Source organism: Strix uralensis, chromosome 8, assembly GCF_047716275.1.
Source record: "Strix uralensis isolate ZFMK-TIS-50842 chromosome 8, bStrUra1, whole genome shotgun sequence".
Classification (NCBI taxonomy): domain Eukaryota; kingdom Metazoa; phylum Chordata; class Aves; order Strigiformes; family Strigidae; genus Strix; species Strix uralensis.
This window is the reverse complement of record NC_133979.1, coordinates 12,549,264-12,575,838: the sequence shown is the minus strand read 5'-3', so window position 1 is coordinate 12,575,838 and position 26,575 is coordinate 12,549,264. Positions and strand designations below refer to the sequence as shown.

The 26,575-nt window shown below is 49.2% G+C and overlaps 1 protein-coding gene across 14 annotated transcripts in view; it reads left to right on the top strand.

The window, feature by feature from the left end:
* The window catches only part of PTPRF (protein tyrosine phosphatase receptor type F), a 391,114-nt gene that overhangs the window by 331,479 nt on the left and 33,060 nt on the right, over nucleotides 1-26,575 (top strand). For 6 of the 14 annotated variants that reach the window (XM_074876247.1, XM_074876252.1, XM_074876248.1 and 3 more), the window contains 9 exons: nucleotides 3,955-3,981; nucleotides 6,232-6,349; nucleotides 8,587-9,165; nucleotides 9,805-9,902; nucleotides 15,779-16,032; nucleotides 16,732-16,822; nucleotides 19,765-19,977; nucleotides 23,046-23,200; nucleotides 26,399-26,514. In XM_074876247.1, the coding sequence (XP_074732348.1) occupies nucleotides 3,955-3,981; nucleotides 6,232-6,349; nucleotides 8,587-9,165; nucleotides 9,805-9,902; nucleotides 15,779-16,032; nucleotides 16,732-16,822; nucleotides 19,765-19,977; nucleotides 23,046-23,200; nucleotides 26,399-26,514 (1,651 nt within the window). The remainder of the gene's footprint in view (nucleotides 1-3,954; nucleotides 3,982-6,231; nucleotides 6,350-8,586; nucleotides 9,166-9,804; nucleotides 9,903-15,778; nucleotides 16,033-16,731; nucleotides 16,823-19,764; nucleotides 19,978-23,045; nucleotides 23,201-26,398; nucleotides 26,515-26,575) is intronic. The other 8 variants (XM_074876256.1, XM_074876254.1, XM_074876251.1 and 5 more) reach the window with 3 other exon arrangements.

The following is a 26,575-nucleotide window of genomic DNA, read 5'->3' as shown; positions in this document are numbered from 1 at the left end:
AGAGCTGAGTCAGATACCCGCACCACCTCCTGCACAGGCCCTGCCTGTCATGGCTCAGCCCGGTTCCATGGTGGGCAGTGACAGAAGATTCATTTCTGTGCCCTGGGTATTGTACACAACATATCCGAGCACCGAGAGAGCACCTTTGAAAGGAGCAGGGGCACCAGTGCAGGGTCTCAGCTGCACTCCGCCACTTGCATACAAGTCCTCACCAGCTTGAGGGAGCTGGGTATAACAGGGCCATGGGGCACAAGCATTAGGTTCTTCAGGAGGTGGCAGGGGCCCACCTGCTTTCCTTGTTTTCCAATCCCTGGGCAGCTGCAGCGTGTCAGGAGGAGCAGTGGGCTTGATCCCCTCCATCCCTTCCCAGGTCCCAGTTCTACATGCCCTGCAGAGCTCAGTGCTCAACAGTGCTGAGTCTGGAGCACCGGGCACAGAGGAGGCAGCAGGGCCAGGGAAGGACAGGCCTTCCCATTCGGGTTCCTGTGCAAGCAAGACTCGTGTTTGCTCTTTCCAAGACAAGCAGCTAGACCCTGTGTGAATCTAGCTGTTGATCCACGGTGTGCTGCTCCCAGCCTGCTTGTCCTCAGCCCAGACTGGAACATCTTGAAGGGGGGACTTTCTCCCCATGCTGCAGTGTGGCCTTGACACCTGCTCCTCACCTCAACTGTGCAGCATATTTGCTGGGGATCCTGCCACCTGCGTTGCTCTGGGGATGCAGCATGTACGTTAGCCTCGCTGCTTACAGCCCTCTGCAGGTCCAGCCTGCCCAGAGAGCTTCGTAGTGCTTCTGCTGCTGGGAGCTGACCGAGTACAGCTGGGTATAAGGAGGTCAGGCAGGAGAGACTCCTGCCACCTCCTCCTCCTGCTCTGCAAACACTCACGGCAGGGGAGAAGTGTGCTGCCCATGAGAAGGGCCGCGGGCTCACAGGAAGATTGTGTGGTCTTCACAGGCGGCACTTCTCCAAACAGCGTGCAGACCGAGTGCACATCCCACCAGCTTGCTCCAGAAGAGCAGGAAGAAGTAACGGCAAGCACTTCAAGCTGTTGGATTGAGATCAAAGGAGAAGGGGGAAGCAGAGTCTCCTATTCTCCCTGGGCAGTGCCCACCCCAGGCATAACACAGAGGAATTTGCAGCCTCCCTCTTGCGCTGGGTGATAGTCAAGGATCTTTATCTGAATCTACTTGGAACAACTCCTTGTGCACGTGTACTCCTCTAGGTAAAAGTCTGGCATAGAGGTGAGACGTACTGTGCTTCGTAAGTGGAACAAAACTGAAAGGCATAATCCAAGAAGCATTTCAGTAATGGGCAGAGGTGAAGTTCTGGAGCCCTCAGACCCCTCCGCATCCCACAGGCTGAGCACCCAAGTTTACATCTGGAGTTTCACTGTCATGCCACAGTCACTGAAGCAGAGAGAAGGATCTTCAGGAAAACCTCAATATCCACTTCCCATGGCTGGGGCTGTTTAGGAGGGCTTGAGACTGTCTTTTGCAAGAGCCATGGTCAGGGAAAACAGCCATTCCCTGGTGAGACATGACTATGCTGTGCGGTGTTGAAGTGTAAAATGAAACATTAAGGCATTGCAGCTGCCATAAATACACACTGTTAGCTTTAGCACTTCCCTGAGCCATCCTGCCTCATGCACACAGCACTGTCTGAGTTCTTTTTATGACAGCTCCTGGGCTTTTCAGATCAATTTGTCTTACTGACCAACCTTAAACAGTCAAGAAGCAATTGAACTAGTTTAAGGAAGGAAATGTTTTGATCTGCAGACGGTATTTTCATAATGAAACTGAATTTATACCAGGGTATTTGTGCAGGCCTGGATTTTCACTGTTACTCCTCCAGCACAGACCTCAAGGCATTTTGCACTCTGATCTGATGCGAGAATAAAGTCCACTGAAACATAAGAGCAAACAGAGTATGAACATTAATCGCTTGGTCTAAAATCCTAGTGTGTGATAAACTCCCTGCTGTGGTGTGAGAGGCTGTGAGATGCCGTAGCCTCCTGAGCCCAGGTCTGCTCCACTGTTCGTTGCAGTGGGGTGTCACTTTCTGCTTCTGCAGCTACATGGAGGTGGGTTGGGGTGTTACCATCCATGTGGCCCCCATCCACCAGGGACATGGTGTTGAAGCTGAAGAAAGAGCTACCAGGCCCTTGTATCTGTCCTGGAGCAAGACTTCTGCCAGGTTTTAGTTCAGCAGGGCAGAGTGTGTGGCTGTTGACCACCATGTGGGCTGTCTGACGCAGGTAGGACATCAACAGCAATGTTTTGGGTTGAGCAAAGCATGCAGCACTGGAAATAACACAAGGTGTGTGTGGAAAGAGGGCCTTTAGTGACCATAATACTTAGTGAGGGCCTTGGCTTTATAGGGAAGTCTTCAGGGACAACTTGACCTCTTCTCTGAAATTAAATTTTAAGATGGTTTAGGGGGATAATTCTACTGCCGTCTCATGGCATCAAATAAGTGAACTATAATAAAAGCTTAGAGGAACACTTCTCCAATAGGTGCTTCTTTCTGAATTTAGAGAATAAAATAACAAGTATTTTGAAGTTATGCCATGTATTTTACTGCTGAGGAGAGTACTCTGCCACTGTGATAGGCTGCAGCCTCTGAAAGCCGCCTCAAATAGCCTGAGTACCAAAGGGAACTTGTAGCTTTCATACCATTTAGTACTTCTGCTGCACTTGCAAGTTCCTGAGCACTTCAGCAGCATTAGCTGGGCTTCCAGTTGTCCTGAGGAAGTCAGTATCTGAGCACCATTTCGCAGCTGGCAGCTCAGGCTCAGAAGCAAGGCTTGCCAAGGCTCACTGTGAGTCAGAGGCAATAATACCTATCTTCCACTTTCATCTCTGTGCTTGAACCGGTCAACCGGTGCTTCCTCCAGGCAGATTTAGTAACCTGAGATGTAACGCATCACCTTGGCTGAGAAAGCTCACTGTGATCTCTGCAAACCTTCCTTTGGTGCATCAACCACTAAGAACAGCGCTACAGGCATGTGTGGCACTAGCCAAGGTCTGCTAAGTCTCACCACCCCAATGCAGCTTTGATGCCTTAGAACCCCAAATCCAGCCAGAAACCTGCATATTCCTCTCCAGAACCTTAATTGAGCTGCCATGGCTGGGAATCCACGTGAGCTTTTGCTGGGAAATGGTTTGTGTAGAAGTCTTACCTGCAGGGCTGCTCTTGCCAAACGAGTGTTTGCCATTTGGTGTTGTGTAATGAGAAGTAGGGAGCCGTCTCCTCAGTACATGCACCAGTTTGAACCTCTCTCCAAGCCACACAGTGCCATTGGAGAGGAGCAGCTTAGTGTGGAGCTCTGTGCAAGATCTCAGTGTCTCTTGCACTGTTTACAGGAGATGGCACTTCTCAGTTTTCTGGGGTCCCCAGAGCGTTTTCTTGCCAATGATTCAGGAAAGAGAAGCTCTGTAAATGTTGCACTGGTGCTTCCCTGCAGAGAGTGCCCTCTGAGTCTTGTGTGTTGAAGTCTTTGGTTCTCAACAAGAGGTGATGACTGGTGATTAGGCCACAAAACTGTTGTGAGTGACTTGCAGGGCAGCCCCAGAGCCTCGTTGGTACAAGCTGTCCCTTCTTGCTTCTGCTCGTGGAAGAGGCAGAAAAGTGCAAACAAAGTCAGAAGGGGAAAGGGCTGCAAAGTTAGAAAGTGGTGACCTCTCCATCCATATGAGAAGGAAGCTCTTTGCCCCTGTTTGTGTGAATGATCTCAGACCTACTGCGCAGGCTAGCAGCATGTAGAAAATTGCTCTATGCCATTTCTTCCCTTGGCACAGTCTGTGCCAGGTGACCCTCTGTGTATAAGTGTTGTAATCCCCCCAACCCAGTCCTGCTAACCCCTGCTGTTGTTGTCGTCGTCATCCCCTTCCTACATGTTGCCCCTTAAAATTCTGTGTCTCCATTTTTCTTTCCTCCTTCCTTTCTCCCCCGTCAGTGGAGAGCTGAGGACTCCGTCGACCATGTAAGTACCACTTGTGTGTATTCCAGGTTGGAAAAGAGGGGTTTGGTAAATCGATTTGTGAATTTTGTAGACACAGTGCTGTCAAAACATCCCTTTCACTTCCTTAATGAGGCTGGAGAGTTACATTGTGAAACCTTCCACAAGCAGCAAATCCTGAGAAAATTGGCATTTAGATTGCTACTAAATGCAGAAAAGCAATTGACATTTCCTATAATCTGTATTTCCAGCTTGTTGCAGTGCAGTTTTAGGCAGGCTCAAGTGATTGCAGGAGGTGCATCCTACTTTCTGCAGTAGTTGGCCCACCGAGTTAGACGGTAAAATTAGATATATAATCTTTAAACCACATTGATCGTAGTCATGAAAAATAACCTACACTCTCAACCGTGACCTTTGGCTGAAACACAGATAGTAATAAGAAAACAATCACATTTAAACAGTTAAATCCAATTTTTCCCACATAATTTTGAGATATAAATTTGGAGGAACGAACTAGAAAATGACCTTTTTAGAGTCAGCAATTCAATTACGTGCCCTACTGTGAGCTTCCCCAGCACGGTGCATTTCTCCTCCTGCTTTATACAGAGGATTCTCACTTGGAGTGGCTTTGTCATGACAGCACTGTGTTTACATTATGCAATCAGACCTTCTTTCATCCATCCCTCGTCTCTCTCCCCTCCTCCCAGCTCGCTTGCTTTGCTCCTGGTGGCATGCTTTTGCGTGAGAATTTCTCTTTGCATGGATTTGGGAGGAGTGAATTCTCTTGGGATGTTCAGAGTCTGCAGGTTTTGTGTGAGTGCTTCCCCCGCGGGTCCATTGGCACCGATCGGACTGCGTGTCCACTCACCTGCACACACGATCTGCTGCAGGGGCGGAGTTGGGATCGGACTCTGGTTCACACGGTGATTTTGGCGGGGTTCTTGTTGGTGCTTGTTGATTTTTCTCTGGGGTGGCTGGTTCCGCGATGGTAACACGGTGATTTTGATGAGTAAGCCTGGGCAGGTAACCTGAACCAGCAGCACTGACTGGAAATCAGCAGGTTTAATAGTGTGGGTGTTAGTGTGAATGAGTGGTGGGAGATTGGCTGTGCTCTGAGAGCAACCGCAGGCACCCCTCGTACCCCCAAAGCTGGCAGCATCCCCCAGGCAGATATTGGACCCCTGGAGCAGCACTCATGCTGCCTGTCCTTGGTGACTCAAGCTTAACCCTCCCCATCTCTGCTCTTCTCCTTGTCTAATAAAAGGGTAAATAACCAACTCGGAGCCTCTGCCTCCTTCCCAAAAGCTTCCCCAGCTCCCTATCCAGCCCAGTTCTCTTTATTAGTGCTAATGGCCCCGGTCCTTTTCACAGCACCTGCAGATGAATGCAGTTCCGAGGTACCTGCCCTGAGCCCCCAGAGAGCTGCTGGGAGCTGCTGAGCTCGCTGTGCTTGCTCATTTGCAGGCCTGGCCAGCCAGGCTTGGCACAAGTCTTGTTGCCGCTGGAGGCCAGGTGGGAGGAGCAGTGCTCCCCTCTTTGATCTCAAATTGAAGTATGGAGCCATGCCCTCGTCCTGCCCAGAGGAAGCCAGAGCATGCAAGGGTGCTAGCACCCTGCTGAGTCTGCCCTCCTCCCAGACCTCCCACAGCGCAGGGTTTTCCCTCCAGATCTTGCCAACACCTCGCGCTGACCCCATCCCATCCCTGCAACACCGTGCCTGGCAGGGAGGGTGCTGTAGTGCTGTAGGTGCTCCCTGCCCGGGGCCCCCTGCCCCTGCATTGCCTCTCTGCGCTCCCTGCAGCGCTGCTGCAAGAGTCAACTTTAAAAATCCCCAAATTAGCCCCCAAGAAATTTCTGCAGCCAGCTGAACCAGCTTTTGCTCTTGTTCAGAGCTCCACAGTTCTCTTACTCTCAGGCTTGCTGTGACAGGGTGGCTCTGGCTTCATGCAGGACCATCTCTGGAGCAGATCTCCCTCTTGGCAGAGGCTATGGGAGAGCACAGCTGCTGACACAGGCAGCTGGTGGGTCCCTGGAAAGGCCAAGTGTTAGAGGCAAGGGTTGAATTTAGGCAGGTGAGTGTTGGAGTGGCAGAGATTGTTGTTTGCTGGCTCTGTGTGAGACATGAGCTTGAGTGCGATGCATGAGTGAGCCAGCGAGCATGTCGGTGTGTTGCTGATGGAGACGCTGACCCCAGTGCCATCCTTTTGCTTGCTCCAGTAACAAGTATTTGCTCTTCTCGTTTTCCTCTTCTCTGCCTTGTGGATGTGCTCCCAGGAGACAGTCATTGGAGGCCTGCTGCCGGAAACCACCTACTCTGTCACAGTCGCTGCCTACACCACCAAAGGAGATGGTGCCCGCAGCAAGCCAAAAGTCATCACCACCACAGGGGCAGGTGAGTGTGGGGAGCAGATGCTACAGCCTTGAGGGGATGGTGGTAAAGCCTCCCAAGAGGTGCATGGGGAGCATGGCCAAGACACCTGTACAGGAGGAAGCGAGAGGGCTGGAGACGCTGCAGAGGTACATACTCTTGTGATCTCCAGCCCTTACTTACAGGCTTTGCCACTGGATCACCTGAGCCAAGTGCAGCAAACAGATGGACAGACACTGCCAGGGCCTGTGAGAGAGCAATGAAACTCATGGGTCTGAGCTGATCTGCGTAGTCCAGAGACCTGGGAAGAGGAAGCCTGAAAGTCCAGGCCCTCCCTCAGCTTTGGAGTCATGGCCTGTCCTCACGTTGTTCCCGTAGGCAAGTGCCATTTCTTGCTTCCTGCGGTGACTGCAGTGCTGCCTGGGATGGCCCCTGGCACAGAGGGCTCCCCCCATGGCCATTGCTACTGCTGCCTCCCCAGCCATACCTAGCTGAGCCCGACTACTCCTAGAGCCATGGTAAAATCTGGAATGCAACAAATCCTGCCATAGGAGTGCTGCGGACACAACTTCTAGGTCCTGGTGATCCCAGCCAGTTCGGTTCTGCTATTTCAGTAGAGACTCGTACCCTGTGCCTAGTGCAACACAGGAGCCTCAGCCTGGAGCAGGGGCACCCGGGAGTTCATCAGGTGCTTTCCTCCGGATGCAGTCAAGCTTGCCTTTGGTGGTGGCACCAACTAGTTGACATTGTGTTGTCCTCGATTTCCACTCACTAGACCTGTCCTACAACTGATAATCCTGCTGCTTCCTCACAGCAGCCACAAGAACAGTATTTACCACTTGTTATTATGGGAATGCAGCTTGTGCAAACTGAGAGCGTTTGTTCCTGGTGCTTTTAAACAAGGAACAGCTTGCCATCTCCTCCGCGCTGCATATGGGGAGCTCCAGAGGTAGTTTCCACTGTCACAATCTCAAATGCTGTCTCCCTTGTGCCTCGCCATGATGTATGCTCTGTTCATCAAATTGCTACAGCTGTCCTATAAACAGGAAAAGCTTCCTAAACATCCCAGTGTTGCACTGTAAACCACAGTGGGTCTTCCCATGTTATGATGCACATTTAAAGTTAATATTTGGAATCAGCTTTGAAAATAATGTGTCCCTTAATACTAGCTGCTGTTAGACATTGTATTATGAGTGCAAGGAGGATGGCACTGGCAGTGGAAATGTAATTGTATATCTTAAATACCTACAAAACCACCCCCAGAGCTGCCTTTGTACAGGCTCTTCTGCAGGCTTGACCTCAAAGGGGAGTGTTGGTATCGCCCTCTGATGGCAAAATCGGGGCATAATTCTGTCAAATACATTTTTCTCTTGTGCTCATCTCTGGGCTCATATGTTTCAAAACTGTGCAAGGATATTTAACTAGGTTTGGCTACAATCCCATTTTTGTTTTCATATCAATGGCCCCATCCCTTTGATTCTGAGTATCTTCCCTATCAGTTGATTTGTTTACAAATCTGAGCTGATGTGAAGACGCATCCTTTTTTAACTGAAGGAGATCAAGGTATTAAACCATCAATTTAAAGCCATCAGTTCCTAACCAGTGACGGCAACACCCCTTGACTTGTGCAGCATAAGCAAAAATCCTGTGGAACAGTTGTGTTCACCTCTCACATCGACACTGACATCATGAATCTGCTCATCAGCTAAACCAAAATGTATTCTGATGGCAAACAGCCCGCCCAGCTCTGCTCGCTGCCTCTGCAGATTCTAAAACTGCAAGGTTTCAGGATGAAATTTGTCTGCCTCCAGACAGATCAGGGCGCTGGACTCGGGCTTCTGTGTGTCTGTTGTGGTACAGTGCACCAGGGCCAGCGTGGCCTGGTGCTGTGCACTAGCTGGCGTGTCTGAAGACCACTGATTGGGAGGACAGGATTCAGATCTTCTCTGAGATAAATATGATGCTTTGAGGTACCTTAAGCCTTAAGGGGATGAATTTTGGGGCTGGATATGGCTGAATTTATTCCCTGTTTAGATGGCAGCACATGGGAAAATGGCAGCCAAGAGCTGGCTGGCTCCAGCTTCCCTCACCACCGGATTAGGGCGGTCTGCCTCTATCCATGTGAATTGTCTGTCGTCCTCTTCACCCTGTTGTCTGAACTTTCCCACTTTCCTCAATTCTTACGGACTGAGCAGCACGGAAGCGGTCCTTCCTTCCCCTCCTCCCAGGCTATAGATGGTCATTGTGTGTTTATGTTGCAGTCCCGGGGAAGCCCACCATGATGATTAGCACGACAGCCATGAACACAGCCCTCATCCAGTGGCACCCACCCAAGGAGATGGTAGGGGAGCTGCTGGGTTACCGGCTGCAGTACAGACGTCTTGATGAGGAAAAGATGAACACGATAGACTTCGGGAAGAGAGACCATCACTACACTGTGACCAACCTGCACAAGGGGGCCACGTACCTCTTCAAATTGTCTGCCAAGAACAGAGCTGGCCCAGGAGAGGAGTTTGAGAAGGAGATCACTACTGCGGAAGATGTGCCAAGCGGCTTTCCGCAGAACCTGCGTGTGGTGGGTCTCACCACTTCCACCACAGAAGTTGCGTGGGATCCCCCAGTCTTGGCAGAAAGAAACGGCAAGATCGTGAACTACACAGTGGTATACAGGGACATAAATAGCCAGCAGGACCTGGTTAACATCACCAAGGACACAAGTATCACTCTGATGAATTTGAAGCCCGATACCACTTACGACATCAAAGTGAGGGCCCGCACCAATAAGGGGGTTGGGCCACTCAGCCCCAGCATCCAGTCCCGGACCATGCCTGTTGAGCAAGGTAAGTGCCCCTCTAACAAGCCCTAACAGCAAGCTCTGCCTCCAGGACAGGGACCTTTGCTTCGATTCATGAGGCTACGCTCCCCTTTGCTCTGACTAATGAGATCAGGTACTGTGTGGCTCCCTAGACTAAAACTAGTTCGGCGAGGGGAGGCTCAACAAAGGTTTCCTTAAAGTTGCCATTTGGGGGGAGAGGGGCATTGGTGTAGCTTAATTGTCTTTGTTGCTCCACAGGCACACTTTGACGTTTTATCTGTACATGAAAGGCTCTTGCTTGAACTGGAGCAGGTGGCTGGGTAGGATCTTCTGCAGATCCAGTACCTGAGCACCACTGTTCTTTGATCATGGCAAAGGGCCAAGAGAGTGTGAGTGGAGAGGGGAGAGAGGAAGGCTACAGTTCAGCCTACAACTTCCATTCTGTGACGCTGAAAAGTGTAGTCAAAAAGCAAAACTCCACTGAAGACTGGAGACTTGGTAAAAGGCTGCTGCTCTTTTCTCCTCATCTCTCACTTCTCTGCTGTAGCTGAACTCTTTGACCTCTGCTGCTGAGTTAGACAAAGAGAGACTTGGAGCCGAGCTGCTGCCTGTCTCCCTTCTGACTTGGCCTTACTGTGCTCAAATACCTTGTTTTTCATTTCAGTGTTTGCAAAGAACTTCCGCGTCAATGCCGTCATGAAAACATCTGTGTTGCTGAGCTGGGAAGTGCCTGACTCCTATAAATCTGCAGTGCCTTTTAAGGTAAGGATGGGATGCAGACAACAGGGAGCTCCTCCAGTGGCAGTGAGCAGGACAGTGGAAAGCAGCATCTTGACTTGCCACATGATGTTTTCAGGCCACCAGACAAGAGACAAGCAGAGCAGGGTCACATTGCTCACTGGCCTGGGATCTTGTGCAGCTCAGATCTCCAAGCCCAGGTTAGGTAGCCGCTCCTGCTTTTGAGCAGCCATGCATGAACCATGACACACAGTGAGCACACTGCTGCTTGCTTTCCCTGCTCTCACTCTTCTTAGGCCAGAAGGTATTATGGTTTTGTTGATTTCTTTCTGTTTTGATCAGTTGTGGAATAGCCAGTAAGCACTTGGCTCATGGTAACAAAACAGGAGTGAATAATGTTGGCTGAAGCAGACCAACAAGGAATGCCGAGTAGTGAAGGTATATACTGGGCAGAGGCAGTCAGAGAATGGGGATGTCTCAGGGATCATAATACGTATTTCTGGCTTCTCACCATCCAGCTGGAAAACCCATCTTTACCATAGCAGCTTTTGCTAAGTACCCACTCCTCCCTTGATAGTGCCCCTGAATTACTTGCATTTTTGAAGGGAAATGGAAACTGCTCCGGCATCCCAAATCACTGATGCTTTTCCCATGAGCAGTTGCAGTGGTTGTTCACGCAGTCCCAATCAGTGCTTCACTCCTCCATCAGCTTTCTCAAGTATCTTGTTACCTGGTATCACTTGGCTGGGGCCTGCCAGTCAGGCTGGTCATTGCAGCTCCATGACAGTGGTTACACAAGCTTGTCCTGATGCCTGACTCGGAGTTGAAGCGTGAAAAGTTACAAACGTGATTTAATCGCAAGAGATCACCAGGACAAAGTGCTCTGAAAACCAGCCAGTGAATCAAACTAAGAATGACTCCCTCTGCAACATGTCCTGTCTCAGACATCCAGATTGCCTTTATAAGTTACTTCGGAGCATCAAGGCAAATGCACCATCTCAAAGAGTGAAGGAAGGGAAGCATCATCACCCTTCCAGAAGGTGTTACAGGTGTGAGCACCACAAGATGTGTCAGTGCAGAAGGAACTTTGCAGGAACGGCTGCTGCGCTCTTTTCTCCAGTGGAGTTCTGGATGTAGTGTCACCCACCAAGCTGCAGACAACACTGATGACCTGATGTCTTCCTCTTCTTGTCTGTCATCACCAAGGATAATCTTCCACCCAGTCTCAGCAGCTATCTGGTGCCTCTGCAAAGATGGCTGGGATGGGTGTGACTTCTCTTCCTCCATGCACCCTGCTGTGCTGTGCCTAAAGAGCAAATGCAAGGCCTGCATGAGCTGTGGGGGATCCATGGCCAGGGGAGTGAGTCTTGAACTGCATCCACATCAAAGTGTGTGAGCACCTCCCCTTCCTTGTTACTAACTCTCCTTGTTTAAATCCTGAAGCTGAATTACTGTGATCAATAGCAGGCACTTGTTAACATGCAGAGTTTAGCTGAAGCAGACAAGGCTTTTGCGAAGGCCTTGTGGTATTCAAAGCTCTCCCAGATGTAGGGTGCATTAGGATCAATGTTCAGATATCTGGCCACAGGGAACTTCACAGAGCCCTGTTACTTTGCACTCTGCTGAAGAACCAGTCTGCTTCATCTTGCCTTATTCTTGTGGCACAAAGCCCACGTCTCTGACAGCGCAGTGCTAGAAAGGGACAGTGTGACCTTTGGAGCATTACCACCACATAAGGATGGTGGAGCAGTTGGAGGTAGCCGGGAGCCAAGGATATAATGCTGATGCCTTGTCTCAGCCTCTTAGCTGCAGTTGCTTACACAGACGGTGACTCAGGGTCTGCCCCTGCTGCGGGTTAACCCTCAGATGACACAGGAGCAGATGGCATTAGCCACTTGCTAACTGAAGAGCAGTCATGCAAACGAGAGTGTTACAAGGATATTTCTCTAATAGTATCTTTTTTCTGTTAATATTCCCAGACTTTCAGACACACACAAGTCAAGGCCAGGAGATAAGAGGGTCAGCTCCAGGTCGTTGATTATGCCACTCGAAAGAAATCCTTAACCTTCAGGACTTTGTATTTTTGCAAACAAGATTCACCTCTCCTCTAATTCAGGCACATGGGATGCTGAGGCCAGAGCCTAATACTGTAACTAGCATAGCAGATAAATCTCCATGGGAACAATTAGTGTTATCTACACTTGATAAACAGTCTCTTGCTAAATCTATGTCCCAAAGGGTGTCATATTCTACTTTAACAGATTTAATTAAAGTAGATATTGTTCTGACAATGAATAGTGAGGCACAGGCAGGACTGGTCCTTTTTTTTTGTAGGGGATGAACTGAGGCTTTAGGAATTTTCATTGCTACCAAATCAATAATGAAGGTTTGAGTTCTCTTTGGGGAATTTTCACAGCTTCTTCTGGTCCAGGAGATAAATTCCTTGTAAAATGTTCCCCAGCAGTTGTGGTGGAGCAGGGGCACTATTCCTTTTCTATTCCAGTGTGCTTGCAGAAAGCTGTTCTGGAGCTTTCATGGAAAGTGCAAGATAGATACTACCTTCTCCTTGGGGAAACTGCACTTTCCTGAGACACATTCTTCAACTTAAGAGTGGGACAGAGAATATATTGGCTAAAGGCAGCATCACAAGGTATTTTACAAATGGAGAGAAGGAACAGCACCTTTTGAAAATTATTATGATACAGGTTCGGAAATAACCCCTGAGAATGCTGGGCAGTGCTTTCTCACAGTGTGTCCTATGGAATGTAGTAATTACTCCTGCTTGCAAAAAAGGCAACCTCGTCTACTTCTCCATCGGGTCATTATCTTTTCCAGTGTTGCACACTGTGTGTCTTTTCATCTTTTAGTTGAATACATCCTTTATTGCCTTAAAATCAGGCAGCAGACCTTCAGCAGTGACATTTGGACCCACCTAGCTTTGCAGATCTTCTCTTGTGGGTAAGAGCAGCACAAATGACATTTTACAGCAATCCATGAGCTAGTCAGCAATGTTTAGCAGTTCAGAGCCCTTGGGCCAAATTTGCTGCTGACTTAAGTAGTTACCAGTGGGCCATGATGCAGCCTCTAAATAGCATTCCTGCTTGAGCTCCTGGGCATCTTCAGCTGCACACTAATGACTGTTTCTGAGCCCTTATGTTATTGTAAGGTTTGTGTATAGGCCTTAACTAATGGTGCATAACATTTGAGAAGACAATGTGTTATGGCAGGTAAAGGAACGTAGAACTGCTACAGCAACTGTGAGAAGGGGGAATGACAGAGAATGCTTCGGGAAAGCATTGCAAATGCCAATTTCACTGTCTTTGGATACAAATTTCTGTGCATGGTAGTAAAAATCATCATCTGGTGTCAGGACTGAATCAGAGACTATGTCCTGGCCAGTTCCAGTGCAGAGCACGCAGGGAAACTCTGAAGTGAAGTGCCTGACCATCTCTTCTGCCTCCTCTTGCTCCAGGAGAACAGCTAAGTCCCCAGCAGATGCCTCATGTGCAGGCAGTTGGTGGGTGAGTGTCTTCCCTAGGGCACATGCAGGAGCAGTTGGTGATACCTCTATTAGGGAAGAATTCATAATGAGAAATCTCTCTGAGAGGCAACAGAACTCTGTGGGCTTTGCATCCTTCCAGCATAGCTCTTAACATTGGAAGTTTGGTTTTGTTCAAGTCTCTGTTGGAGCACATGAAGAGAGGTCCCACTGCTCCCCCAGGACACTCCCTGACTTGCTCTCATCTGGAATATCTGGACCTGTGCTATTGCAGTGTCATTGCAAGGGGTGGTGCTGGCACAGACAGCAAAGCTGCTGAGATGACTTGCAGTCTAGCACCCCTGTCTTTGCTGTACCGACTTCTGTGTCAGAGCAGGGTGAAACCTGCCAACTAAATATCTGATATTCCATCACTATAAAAAGTGTTTCTTCATTTTACCTTTTTCACTCACTTTAGCACCCATCTGATGTACATGTCTTTGGAGAAAGAGATTAAAGCCCAGGAGAACATATCTTAAGAAGAGTAACAGCAGAGAATGATTCCATCTGACTATCCTACCTTTGACAGCCTTTCCTGCACATGGGACAGCCAGCAGAGGCTTTGTCCCTGCACACTTCTGTTATTTTAGTACTTGGTACTTATTTTTGTAGTTTATCCCTGAAGATTGAAGCATGTCAACAAACAAGATTGACTGCCTCTCTTCTCCACTGCTGGCTCCTCACTGCTGCTCCGTTACCTGTTGGGAGTCTCTTCTCAGCAGCAAAATGTTGGGGCTCTTTTCCTATCCTGACCTCCATGCAAAGCGACCTGAAGAGGATTTGAAGCATGCTGTGGGTATCGCTGTTTGGATAACACAAATGCAGAGCTGCAGATTCCAGGTCTAGCCTGGTTCCTATGCTCTGCTGTCCTTCAGATCTCTTTCCAGGGCCTCCCTCCTCCTCCCAAGCTCCAGCACTAAATATTAGAACAGTGCTAATCAGCTGCCCTTGTCCCAGGCTGGCAGCTTTCTGCAGATCTCTGCCACCTGCTAAAAAGGTGACTTGGAAGGAAAGTTTGGTCCCTCCCTTGCTGCCTGCGTCAGCCTGAACGGCGGGCTCAGATGGTGAAAAGTCTGTTTTACTTCAAGTAATTTTTCTTCCACAGAGCTGTGCTGTCTTTCTCAAGGCCACTGTTGAAAAAAGCATGTTTTACCATGTGGTCTCTGCCTGTAACACGCAATAGCTGCCATGGTTTAACATACTCCAGCTCTGCCATTGCCAGTTTTTGGCATGCTGTGTCTCTGCACCACTATCAGGAATCCAGCACTCCCCTGCCATGCTGGACGCTCGCCCAGTTGAAGGAATCATGATGGTTTGTCACAGCTGGGGCACAACCTCTGGTGTCTCCAGTTCTCTACACCCCATTTGTCTCTGTCTCTGGGAACTGTTTGAGTTTCTGGCTTTGCAGAGGCAGCACCCAGGGTTTTGGGGTATAGGAGCCGTTCCATCAGGATCGAGGTTCCCAGGACAGATGGGCTGTTTGGTGCGGCTGATACAGCAGTGCCTGTGGCTGCTGTGCCTTGGGGGAGGGTGGGAGTGCTACATATCTGCCAGGGTGCTGAGAAAATGTCATTAGCTGAGGGGCTGGTGAGCCCAAGGGGAGAAGCTGTGCGTGGGGGCTGCCCCGGGGCCACCAGTGGCCTGGCCCTGCCCTGCCCAGCAGCCCCTCACCGCAAGCTCGGCAGGGAAAAGCAGTGCCGATCTCCTGCCCACGGCTGCCGCGGCACCAGCATCTGTTGTCATGGCAACGGGGTGTCACACCTGCAGAGCTGCCGTTTCGGGTACCAGTTTGTGAGCCCTGCACAGGATTTGTCAGATCATTGGTGAGGCGTGTAACCCCACCACCCCCCTCCCTGCGGTCACCTTGCTGGGAGGGGGATGCTCTATATTAACCGTTCGATCAGGCATCAGCTGGTAGACACAGGAGTGACACCAATTTAAAGCAGACGGGATTTTACACCGAAAGCATATTGTGTGTTGTAGCCTCATGAGACAAGAAACAAAGACCCATTCATCTCCACATGAGGGCAAAGCACAGCCATCTGGATTCCTCCCCCCAACTGGCGCTGAAAAGCAGCATGTGTGGTACCACCAGCCTCACCGCTGGCGCTGGCCACCCGGGCTTTGCTGAGATGACCCCCTCTCTGCTCCATCACCATGAGGCAGAGGGAGCACAGCTCAACCCTCTGCTGGGGGTTGCTCTTCTTTAACTAAAGATTTATGGCTGTTTACGAAGCGCACAGTAGCTGAACCACCTGAGGGAGGGCCCAGAGCCAAACTGTCATCTCTAACGCTGCTATTTTGAGTGTGAGTTTTCATCAGCAGCTGTTGACTGGATGAGCATGTCCTTTTCCCCTTTCAGATTCTCTACAATAGCCAGAGCGTGGAGGTGGATGGCCACTCGATGAAGAAACTCATAAGTGACCTCCAGCCAGACACAGACTATTCCTTTGTGCTAATGAACCGTGGGAGCAGTGCTGGGGGGCTTCAGCACCTCGTCTCAATCCGCACCGCCCCTGATGTCTTGCAAAGCAAACCCATCGCCACAAACAAGTACATACAGGAAGGAAAATTCACGCTCACCCTTCCCAAAGTCCAGACCACTGTGCCGGTTAGGTATGTGCTGCACCTGGGTGGAGAAGGCAGGGTGGGGGGCTAGAGATGGGGAAAAAGGCAGAGCAAACCTCTGCGACCCTGTGGATTTTGTAACCTGGGAGTGAATTTCCAAGCAGGCTATGGTACAGAGCCAGGCGTTTACTCGTAACATGGGATCACGCTACTGGCTCGCTCTGAGCAAATATTTATGTGCAATAAAATTAAGACAATTCTCTGACAGTCTGCCCTCACCCTGGTGGGTACACTCCAGATGCTACCAGTGAAAACACAGTTGAGGATCAGGAGGGACTTTCTCTGACACTGTATAATATCCTTTAAATAAATAATGCCTAAAGCCTCAAGGAGATTAAAAAAGCGAGTTTGTGGAAGTCTTATTCGTTACTGTGGTATCCTTGTGCTGAAGCACAATTCCCCCAGGGTTCTTGCTACAATCCGATTATATAAATGTCCTTCTCACAGCTCCTACACCACCCTCTGGAGCACAGTCTGTAGATCTTCATTAACCTAATGAGTGCTAACGGGAGTATTCTCTTTTCTGGTGCAGCTGGAAAGCCAGCCTCTTCTTTACTGAGCCTTCTTGCTGCTTAGAGGGCAGGGAAAGGAGCAGGTCATCCTTGGGAAGCATATGGCACGTGTTGTTCCATGACCTGCCAGAGAAGTGACTTAGGGTGCAGTGCTTATGCTTTCCTTCCTTCCCAGGTGGTACTACATCGTGGTTGTGCCAGCAGATCAGAGCACCAGCAGCCCGACTGCTCGGTGGCGGACACCTGATGAGATGGAGCTGGACCAGGTAGGAGTCTGTAGCAGCTGCTGTGATGGCAGCAGCTCCCAGGTGGGCCAGCACGCTTTGCCCAGGCCTCCTAATAACAGCATGGGTGCAGCGATGTGGGTGCAGGCTGTATGTCAGAGATGGGGAACTGTGGGACATGCAGTGCCCACTCGGCCTCTCTTGGTTGGTGACAGTATGTAGGAAGGAGACTGGAGTCAAGCAAGGAAGGAGCCACCTCCCAGAATGTGCCCCTGTAGGACACCACACTTGAGTGTCTTGGAGCTCTGACCAGGACAGACCCTGTCTCGTGTTGTAGACTCTTTGCAGCCTTTTTCAGCTGAAGCAACCACGATGATTTTGAGAAACAGCTAGGAGAGAAAGGTATTGTTCTGTCAGGAGGGTTTTCCCTCTCTGGATAGGACCTAAGCCTACAGTTTGGATAAAGAGTTCACTCTAGTATCTAACAAAACCTGCAGAGCTCCCCTCACACTTGCTTGTTAAAGGCTTTCAGCATTCACCCCAAGATGCAGCTTATTCTGTGCAAGGAGTCATCCAACACCGGTAGTGCAGTATGTGTGCAGGTGTCGGGAGAGTTCCACACAAGGGGTTTGTGGGCTCTTTCTTCCCCACACACACCACTCCCACAAAGTAATAAGGAAAAATTCCAAGAAATCACACACAGAAGGGTCCATTAAGAGAACAAAGTCGCAAACTTTAAGCACTTGGAAATTACAAAGTGTTAGAAGCTGTAAGGCAGCCCTTGCTTATCATTAATCTTTAATTACATGACTGCACAGTCTTTTCCATGGGGTCCCAGCTCATGGTGTGTATGGGTGGATCTGTTCTCCACATGAAGCACAATTGTGTGATGGAGAACCATCATCTGTAGGTTTCCTGCATAATTTCATTGCAGAAGCTGTAAGATGTTACAAGAAACAGAAGACTGAGATGAGAAAGGATGGTTGAAAGCTATCAAGAGAACTGGTTCCTATCTCTGTTTCACCCAGCCCCCGGCAAATGTTTTAAACAAAATTTTCATCAGCAGCCACTGTCTTGCATGTTCTGGGTTTTTTTTGGAGTGCTCAGTTTGAGATCCTGGAGCCTCATTTGCAAAGCCTAAGCATCCCCAGCTGCAGAGAAAGTCAATAGGAGCTCTGCTGGATACAGTCAGTGCTATAAAACAAATGCTAAGTTTTCTTTAAAAACAAAACAAGCCAATTTCTTTTCAATTTGACATTCAGAATTAGTGGACGTTTTTTACATTAATGTCCCTGCGTCTCAGTTCTCCATCTGTAAAATTAGGATAATCACTTTCATCTCACCTCATATGGGTGTTTGGAAGATAAGCTTGTTAATGTTTGTGAAGCACTTGTAATGTTATAGTGATCAGCACCATAGAAAAGCCCACGAGGAAATTATTAATTTTGTCTTCAGAGCTGGATTTGAATAGTAAGCAATAAACAAGGCCTCGGGCTGCATAATGCAAAGAAGAAAACAAAATATGGAATAGCTGCTCTTTGATTAAGCACTGTCTGTCCTGTGTATTGAACAAAGCAGCAGAGTTGCAGAAAAGATAGTCTGTGACCATGCAGTCAAGGATTGTAACACAATGCACATACGTAAGACAGCTGAATTAATTTTGTACAGGCAATATTAATTTTCTAATTTCTCAGGATCTGAACTTTGCAAGCATAGCATTCTTTTGATGCAGTCTTTTGATGCGTGTTACATATCTAAGTGACAGTGGCATCCAGCAATCTCAATCACAACTGGAGCCCTATGGTTTCATGCCCATGCACATATAGCTATGCTTTCTGCCCCAAAGAGCTCAGCTGTCATTTCAGCCAAGATACAAGAGATGTGTGTAGGGAGCAAACTCCACAGTCCAAAGACTATCTGCCTTTTGCCCCTGCAGTTACAAGGATGTCTGTGAAACTGAGATTTCTCCATCCCTTCTTTTTTAATTTTTTTCTTTTTTTGGTGATACTGCAGTGACAAGCTATAGCTTTCCTAAATTGCTCCAACATGAGTATTCATAAGAGGGCAAGGATGGACTGTTGAGGGGAAAGAGCAGATGCTGCCTTACCCAGCTTTTTCTTCTCAAAGGGAGTGAGCTCAGCGCAGCAGTGTGGCTTGATGTGCGCATCACTGTCCCCAGCCCCACTGACGTTCTCTGTCTGCCCTGACAATACTGCACTGATACATTCGTGTGTGAAATGTATTTCATGCCTCCTTCTTCGTTTTAAATTAGAATTTCTGTTCCAAGCCTGATATTCGTTTTTATTCATTAGAAAAACATCTTTAAACATCTGAGAGTCTTTCTTAGCAGTGTAATTGAATTTTTGTGTGTTTATATCCTTTTTCATGAATTTGTGGCTGACTATGAAATTTGCCATTTTTACTCTGAACATCCCATGAAATCTGTTATCATTCTGTGTGATTTACACAAAGCTCTGTCTGCAGCCCAGCAGCAGGTGAAATACCGAGGCACTGACAGAAAGGAAAGACACAGCAAATGTCACTTCTTTCCTATACATCAGCGTCAGCTGTAATTCCCATCCAGTGTCCATAGAGAGTGTGAGTTGCTGTCCACACCGATACTTGGGCTGCAGAATGTGGCCCGGTTCCCTCACAGTCCATTGGGATACGTTAACTCGGGGTGACAGGCACAGCCAGGCTGTCCCAGCCCTAACACTCGCCATGCAGGATCCCCGGGCTCAGAACTCTTCCAGAGCTGAGATCCTTGTGGAGGTGCTTCCAGTGAGGGTCTGCAGACAGGTGCCCCAGCAATGCCTAAATGGATAACGCATCCCTCTGGTTTCTTTGTACTACTATGTCCAAAACAAACCCAGTATCTTCTCCTCCCTTCCCTTCCACCCTGCTGGGTCCTACAGCCGGTAAGGCAACAGCATAAGGCAGCGTCACGCTGGGCGAAGCAAGTGATGCACCTTGTTTGTCCCCAGCTGCTGGAGGCCATAAGCCAAGGGAGTCAGAGCAGGCGCCAGCGACGCCAAGCAGACAGACTCAAGCCCTACATTGCTGCTCAAGTGGATGTGCTGCCCGAGACCTTCACCCTGGGGGACGAGAAGAACTACAAAGGTTTTTACAACAAGCCTCTGTCTCAAGACCTGAGCTATCGCTGTTTTGTGCTGGCCTCGCTGGAGGATGGAGACACGGTAAGGACTTTCTGCTGGGGGGGGGCACAGCCTTTCCTAGCAGAGCTGAGGTGGGCTCAGTGCAGGCAGGGTGAACAATTACTGCAAGCCAGGATGATGGAGTTTTCTCTGAAGAGAGGAAGGTGAGGCTGCATAGCTGGTCTCAACAAGCTGAGACAGCCGTGGGACTTGATAGATGGTGTTTTTGGAGGGAAATGGCACGTATGTTTGACATAACAGATGAGAGTGGAGGGCAGTGTCAACAACACGTGTTCTACAGAAGCTCAGTTGTGGCTTGCTGGGCTGTGCCCAGAGCAGAGCTTGACACATGGCTGGGATGGGATAGGTTTTCATTCTGCTTTGGTTCAAGTAAGTGACTGTGGAAAAGAAGCCCCTTGAAATCCTGCCCTGCGCAGTGGCTGCCGAGGCTCTGCAGTGAACAGGACGCTCCCCCTGCAAACCTGCCTTCGCAGGCCCTTCTCTGCCCAGAATCTCACTTCCAGATGATGTCTGGAGAAGCAAACCTGCATCCCATTGCAGTGGGTTGTCAGCACACTTGCCTGCTGTGTAGGGATTCTTGCTCCTGTGTCTGTCCTTGCTAGAGGCAAATGGGCTATGCCTTTGTCTGTAGCCTGCGGCCAAGCACACGGGGCTGGGCACGTGAAAGGAGAGGGAGCAGCACGGCAAGACCTGTGCATCAGTGTCCGGCTGTAAGCACGGAGGGCAGGAGCGGTGGTGGCAGCAATAGCAGCAGCCAGTGTGTAAGTAATGGAAATAATAGAGATGCACAGAATACTTTGGTCGGCTTCCAAGCTGTGGCTTCCTTCCTCGGCCTCATTTGCTTGTAATGGCTCATTAGGGCTGGTCAAGTTCTTCATTACTCATCCAGCTCACGTGTTCTTGTGGCAAGATGTGCACACCAGTGAGGGAAGGACACTCACAGATTAACAGCAAGGTAAAGCAAAGGCCTCAGGATGTGCTATCCTGGCAATCACTGTCAAGAAGAGATGACCTTAACTAGTTGATCTCAGACTATCATCATCATCTCCTCCCTAGCATAGATCTGCCACAACCCTCCAGTGAACCACCAGCCAGCAGAGTTATTACACCCTGCTCCTAGAGACTACCTTTCTGCATCCCCTGCTGCGTTGCATCCATTTTCATTTGAAGCATGAGGCACTCTGTCCAGGGCTGTGCACTATCTCCCCCACTCAGCTCCTCTTAAATTGCTTGCCGTGTCTCTAGTGTCAGCAGGCGAGCGTAACACTGCCATTCTTCAAAGGCAGAGGGGAGTGCGGTTGAAACACCATCTCTGAGAGCAGGGGCACCCACACCTCACAGTCTGCCTTTGGAAATGCCACTGAGATAGCAGTCCTGATCTCTTCTGCCTCTGTCTTCTCTTGGAAGGAGGCATGTCGAAAGCGTGTCTGCAAAAATAGGAATCCTTGCTCCTTGCACAAAGCTTTGGAGATGGACACACGTGTTACCTTGCTGCACAGATCAGTGTGCTCCTTCCCCCTCCACCTAATGGATCTTGACCTTTCTGGGTAGTCACAGGCAAAGCCTTTGTGCCTCCCTCACAGAGTAGCTGCTTGCCCATAGAAAGGGGAGCCCAGGCCTTCTGCCCCATCCTCTCACCACCGATGTAGCATCTTCTTGTTTCTGCCATGCTCAGACAGAGCTGTTGCTGACTCCCTGCCCTGTTGTTTGAACTGGACAAGGGGGCATAGGAATGGGCTAATGGGTTGCAGTGATCCTGTGCAGACTTTCTCTAGGAACAGAGCTGAACAGGGGGCCAGCAGCTATTTCAGGGTCATTGAAACAGGGTCTTGTAGGGCTGAAAGGTTTCACAGACAAAGCAGCAACCACCCCCCATGCTCTTCCTCCAGCCAGTGGCATCTCTGATCGCTGATAAATCTGAGGAGAGCAGCTAGGATGCTGCACCTGCACGTGCTGCCAGAAGGATGTCTCAGATAAGAGCATTTTCTGTACTCCACACATGTTTGAAACCAGGCTGGCTGGGATCAAGGGCACCTGCAAGAGGAGATCAAGATGTGCATTTGTGTGACACCAGCACACTTGATTTTTCCCTTTCTTCCCCTCACATGCACACAGACACAAAGTGCACATTTAAACTTTGACCTTAAAGCAGGCGATTTATGGATCCACAGGCACCTCTGCAGTGACCAAAACTTTCTATGGCGAGAGCAGAGCATTTCTGGCTCCCTAATGCAGGGCAGCAGGTGCTGCTCAAAAGCCACAGGCACTGAACTGATACAGCTCTGGCCTTCTCTAATAGGGGCAAAGGATTTCTTTTTTTGCAGCATTTAACCCTCTGACCCAGTGAGGCTGAGCTGTGAAGGGACAACACAGCTCCATAAGCCTTAGCAACAGCAGCAGAAAAAGCCAGGTGCAGTGTCATTTTTCTGCAGGAAGGGTTTGGGTCTCTGCTAATCCTGTCTTGCTGGTGGGGCTAGAAAGCTGTCCCTTTGGGTTATAAATCACTGGGCTGCCAGATTGCAGAAGTCTCTGGAAAAGAACCTGTGAGCATGAACCCCTTTCCAAGGTCTGTTTATCAGGGCTGAGACATCAGGTAGAAAATGTTCCTGTCATTTCATTCCTTTAAGAAAACCGCCTAGCCCAGCAGGGGTTTTCCTAATATAGCCTTGTCCTGGAGAGATGTGTTGATATCAGCACAGCAGGTATTATCAACCACTTAGGAATCATCAGCCAGCCCCACTGTGCAATTGGTTGGGATTCAAAAGCTTGTGATTTGGCTCTGAGAGAATCCAGCACTGGCAAGTGGCTCTTAGCTGGGCTGCTTCAGTTTGGCACCTCGGGGCCAGGTCTGCTAGCCAGAAAGTTGCTGGCACTGGGAATGTTTCGCACCAGGAAGAGACTGTTTCCACAGCATGACCTCCACTGATGCTGAGGGAAGGAGGATCCCTCCAGCACTGCTGGAGTTTGAGAAGTATGACTGTTCCCTGCTGGCCAGAGGCAAGGGGAAACCTCCGAGTTTGAGGGATGTAGTGTTGCTATAGCATAATGGACACTTGCTTTTCTATCCCTCTCCTGCCGGTGCTGTTCAGAAGAGATACGCAGCCAGCCCCTATTCGGATGAGATTGTGATGGAAGTGGCTTCAGCAAAGCAGCAGGATGAACCGGAGATGCTGTGGGTGATGGGACCCGTCCTGGCCGTGATATTAATCATCATTATTGTCATTGCTATACTCCTCTTCAAAAGGTGAGATCCAGTCCAGGACATAGCAGTTATGGCACGAGTACTACAGCTGGTGGCACCTTCAAGACCCTCCTTGTAGCCTTCAGATATGGGGAGCTCTGATAGTCCTTGGTGATCACGGGGAGGAGGAAAGTCTCTTCTTGGCAGAGCAGAAGGCTGCTTTATAAAGGGAGCAGAAGGGCTGGGTATACAGAAGATTATTAATATCAGCCCCAGGACACAGACCAGCTGTGGATTCTGTGAGCAGTGAGAAAGAGGAGAGCAACTTTGTCCCTAAAACCAGTCTGGCTGCTCTCTGGTCTCGCAGCTCTGGATTTTGAGCCTTGAGGACTTCTCTAGTACTGTTTTTCTGTGGAAATTGCCTGCTTAATCTCTGGCAGGTGCCCCCACTACTGTGAATTTTGATTGAGAAACATGGTCTTGGTGGTGAGAACAGGGCATGGATGTGACAGGCTGAAATCAGAGTAGGAGTTCTCATCTTGAGGCTTCTCAGTCCTGGCTGCTGGATCAGGACCATCCACGCTCTGTGCTCCCTGCTGAAGCAACCACCTGCTTTTGTGCTCCAGAGCAGTCCTGCTAGAGCTGTAACTGTTGTGTGAGATGATTGTTAGTCCTCCCGAGGAGCCACAGGTTGCATTTGCATGTGTTCTTGTAGCCTGTTCAATTACAGCAGGTCATTCTCTATCAGCTCAGCTCCGAGGTTCTGCTCCTCCTGGACTCTCTATTTACATATGTATCTGTAGCTCGGGGACGGGAGCTGGCTTTGTTGTCTGATTAAATGGAGCTCTGCTGTGCATGTGCAGTCAGTGCCTTTCTGTGTCAGTGATATCTCCTTTCTTCTGTTTCTGCTCTTCCCTGGATCTAGTAAGCAAGAAAGGTATGAATCCATTTTATCTTCTTGTTTTGCTAAAATTTCAGTCTACTTCCCTTTTTAAAAATCAAGTCTGAAGCTACTAAGGGGCATCTTTGTTTTTGGGAGCACGGAGCATGCCAGCCCTAGGGATTTGCAAAGACTGTTTTCTCAAAGGTATCAGCCTCCTAGCAATTGTCAGCCTCTCACAGCTCTTAGGGAGACAGATCCAACATAAAGATTTCCCAGATTGGTTTTGCAATTAAATTAAAAATCAAAAGAACAACAACACCAGCAGTTATAGGGGTTTCTTTGTTTTCTCAGTCACTTCAGACTGAGAGCTATTCTGTCAAGAATGCAGGTGCATTCTTGAGGAAGCTTTAAGGGAATACCAGGCAATTGTAAGAAAAAAAAAGTGTTTGCTGGTCTTTAAGGAGAGAAAATGGCCCCAGGGGGGATTTCTGTACCTGGGTCCCATAGAGTCTGTGCCCAGCTTGGCTTAACTTTGCTTTGTCCCAGAGTTTGGTGTAGATGGAGCACCAGGAAGCAGCACTGTGCTCAGACCTGACATTCATGTCCCTGCTGCATCCTAGCCCATGCAGCAGCAGATCCCCTTCCAGCACCACCCACATGCTCAGAGCGATGCTGTGTTATCCTACAGTTTTTTTGCTGTCCAGCTTCTCTTTGGAGGCATTTTCTCCCAAAGGTATCTGTGCAGCATATTCACAGTGTCAAATCTACAATGGGAATGAATTGAAGCTGAGTAGCAGTGGATACCTTGGGATCTGGAGGTTTGTTTAGCAGTTGCCCTGACTAGGCTAATGAGAGAGACAAACATTAATTATGTGCTGTGCCCATTCCCAGAAAAGCTGGGCCACTTTGTTCAAGGGCTCAGGGACTGGTACACAGTAGCACATGGCACGTCCTGCTGTGTTCCTGATAGGAGGAACACTGCTTTATTTGTTTGCCATGTATTTTTCTTTCTTTCTATCAATGCTCTCAGTCCTTCAGCTCTTTTGTCTTGGTCCAGACAGCTAGAAGGCTTCTGAGATGTTCAGATGACTCAGAGTGGTGTAAGACTCACAAGCTGGTCCTCCACATTGAACAACTCCAGTGTTTGATTCAGCCACGGGCTGCAGATGGAGCTTGCTCACAGTCTGGGCCACAGCAGGAACGCAGGTTTCACTCGTGATTTATACGCTAAATTTTCCCTAATTGCTTCTCACTAGTGCCAGCCCAGCATGCACAGCTCCCCATGGAAGTCATAGCGCCCTGCGTCTGTGCAGAGCGTTTCTGATCACGCGTGCCTCGGGGTCACCGCCATGCAGGATGCAGCTGCCTCTGCACAGAACCTGGCAGCCCTTCAGGGTGCTTCAAAATGCTTCACAAGGGGATAGAAAGCAGAGGCTGACTGTTGCAACTTGCAGGATGGTAAATGTGCTAGCGTTCATGCAGACTAGCAGTGATGCAGCTCCCTCTCTTCCAGAAAACATCAGGTCAGCAGAGGGGTTCACCATCAGGCAAAATCCATTTGGGGGCTGTAGCCAAAAGACAGTCTCTGCGTATTGCTGCGTGCTCAGCATGTTGGCGAAGTGTCAGGGTCAGCACAGACATGGAAGAGAGTACTGCTGTCCGGCTCCTGCCCAACACCCCTCATGGGTATATCCACTGCATTCCAAATATAGAGCAAGAATTGGGACTTAAACCATCTCTAGAAACCCTTCTTGCAGTATTAGATTTTCCTTAATATTCACTTGTCCACTTTTTGATTGGATCTGTCCCTGCTTTGCCTGTGAATTCCAGCAAGAGCCTGAGGTGGTGGCATTGCTCTAGGCATAAATATAGCATGAAGAGACAACAGTGTATTTTATTGTTCCATTAATACACGCCTTGGGTGCCTTCAACCATTCAAGACATGTATTAATGGCCCAATAAAACACACCCTGAAGAGCCTTTACACTATTATATTACAGCATTCTATATTTAAATATTTCTAATACTTGAAAAAAAAAATTTTATTATATCCTTCCACTACAGGAAATAGTTCCTAGAGAGAGTAAGAGGAAATAACATCTTGCATCTATCTGCTTTTTCTCTAATAAATATTACACAGAATATCACATTTCAGAGTGCCTCACTAATCAAACCTCTGCCATTGTTTACACATGATCCTTCCTGTTTCATAGATGGGAAATTGGAAGCATGGAAGAGGATGCGACTTGCCCAGAGCCCCAGGGAGCCTGGGATGGAGCTGGGTATATGGGACACGGGGACCCAGACTCCTTCCCAGGGTGGTTCATGCCGGTCTCTGCCAGAGCTCACCTGCTTGTCTCTGTCCTCTCTGTCCATAGGAAAAGGGCACACTCCCCCTCTTCCAAGGATGAGCACTCCATCGGCCTGAAGGACTCACTCTTGGCCCACTCCTCTGACCCAGTCGAGATGAGGCGGCTTAACTACCAGACTCCAGGTAGGGAGCAGCTAACCCCCTTGCGTCCCACCTCCTGCGGTTCCCCTTCACCAGGTCCCCA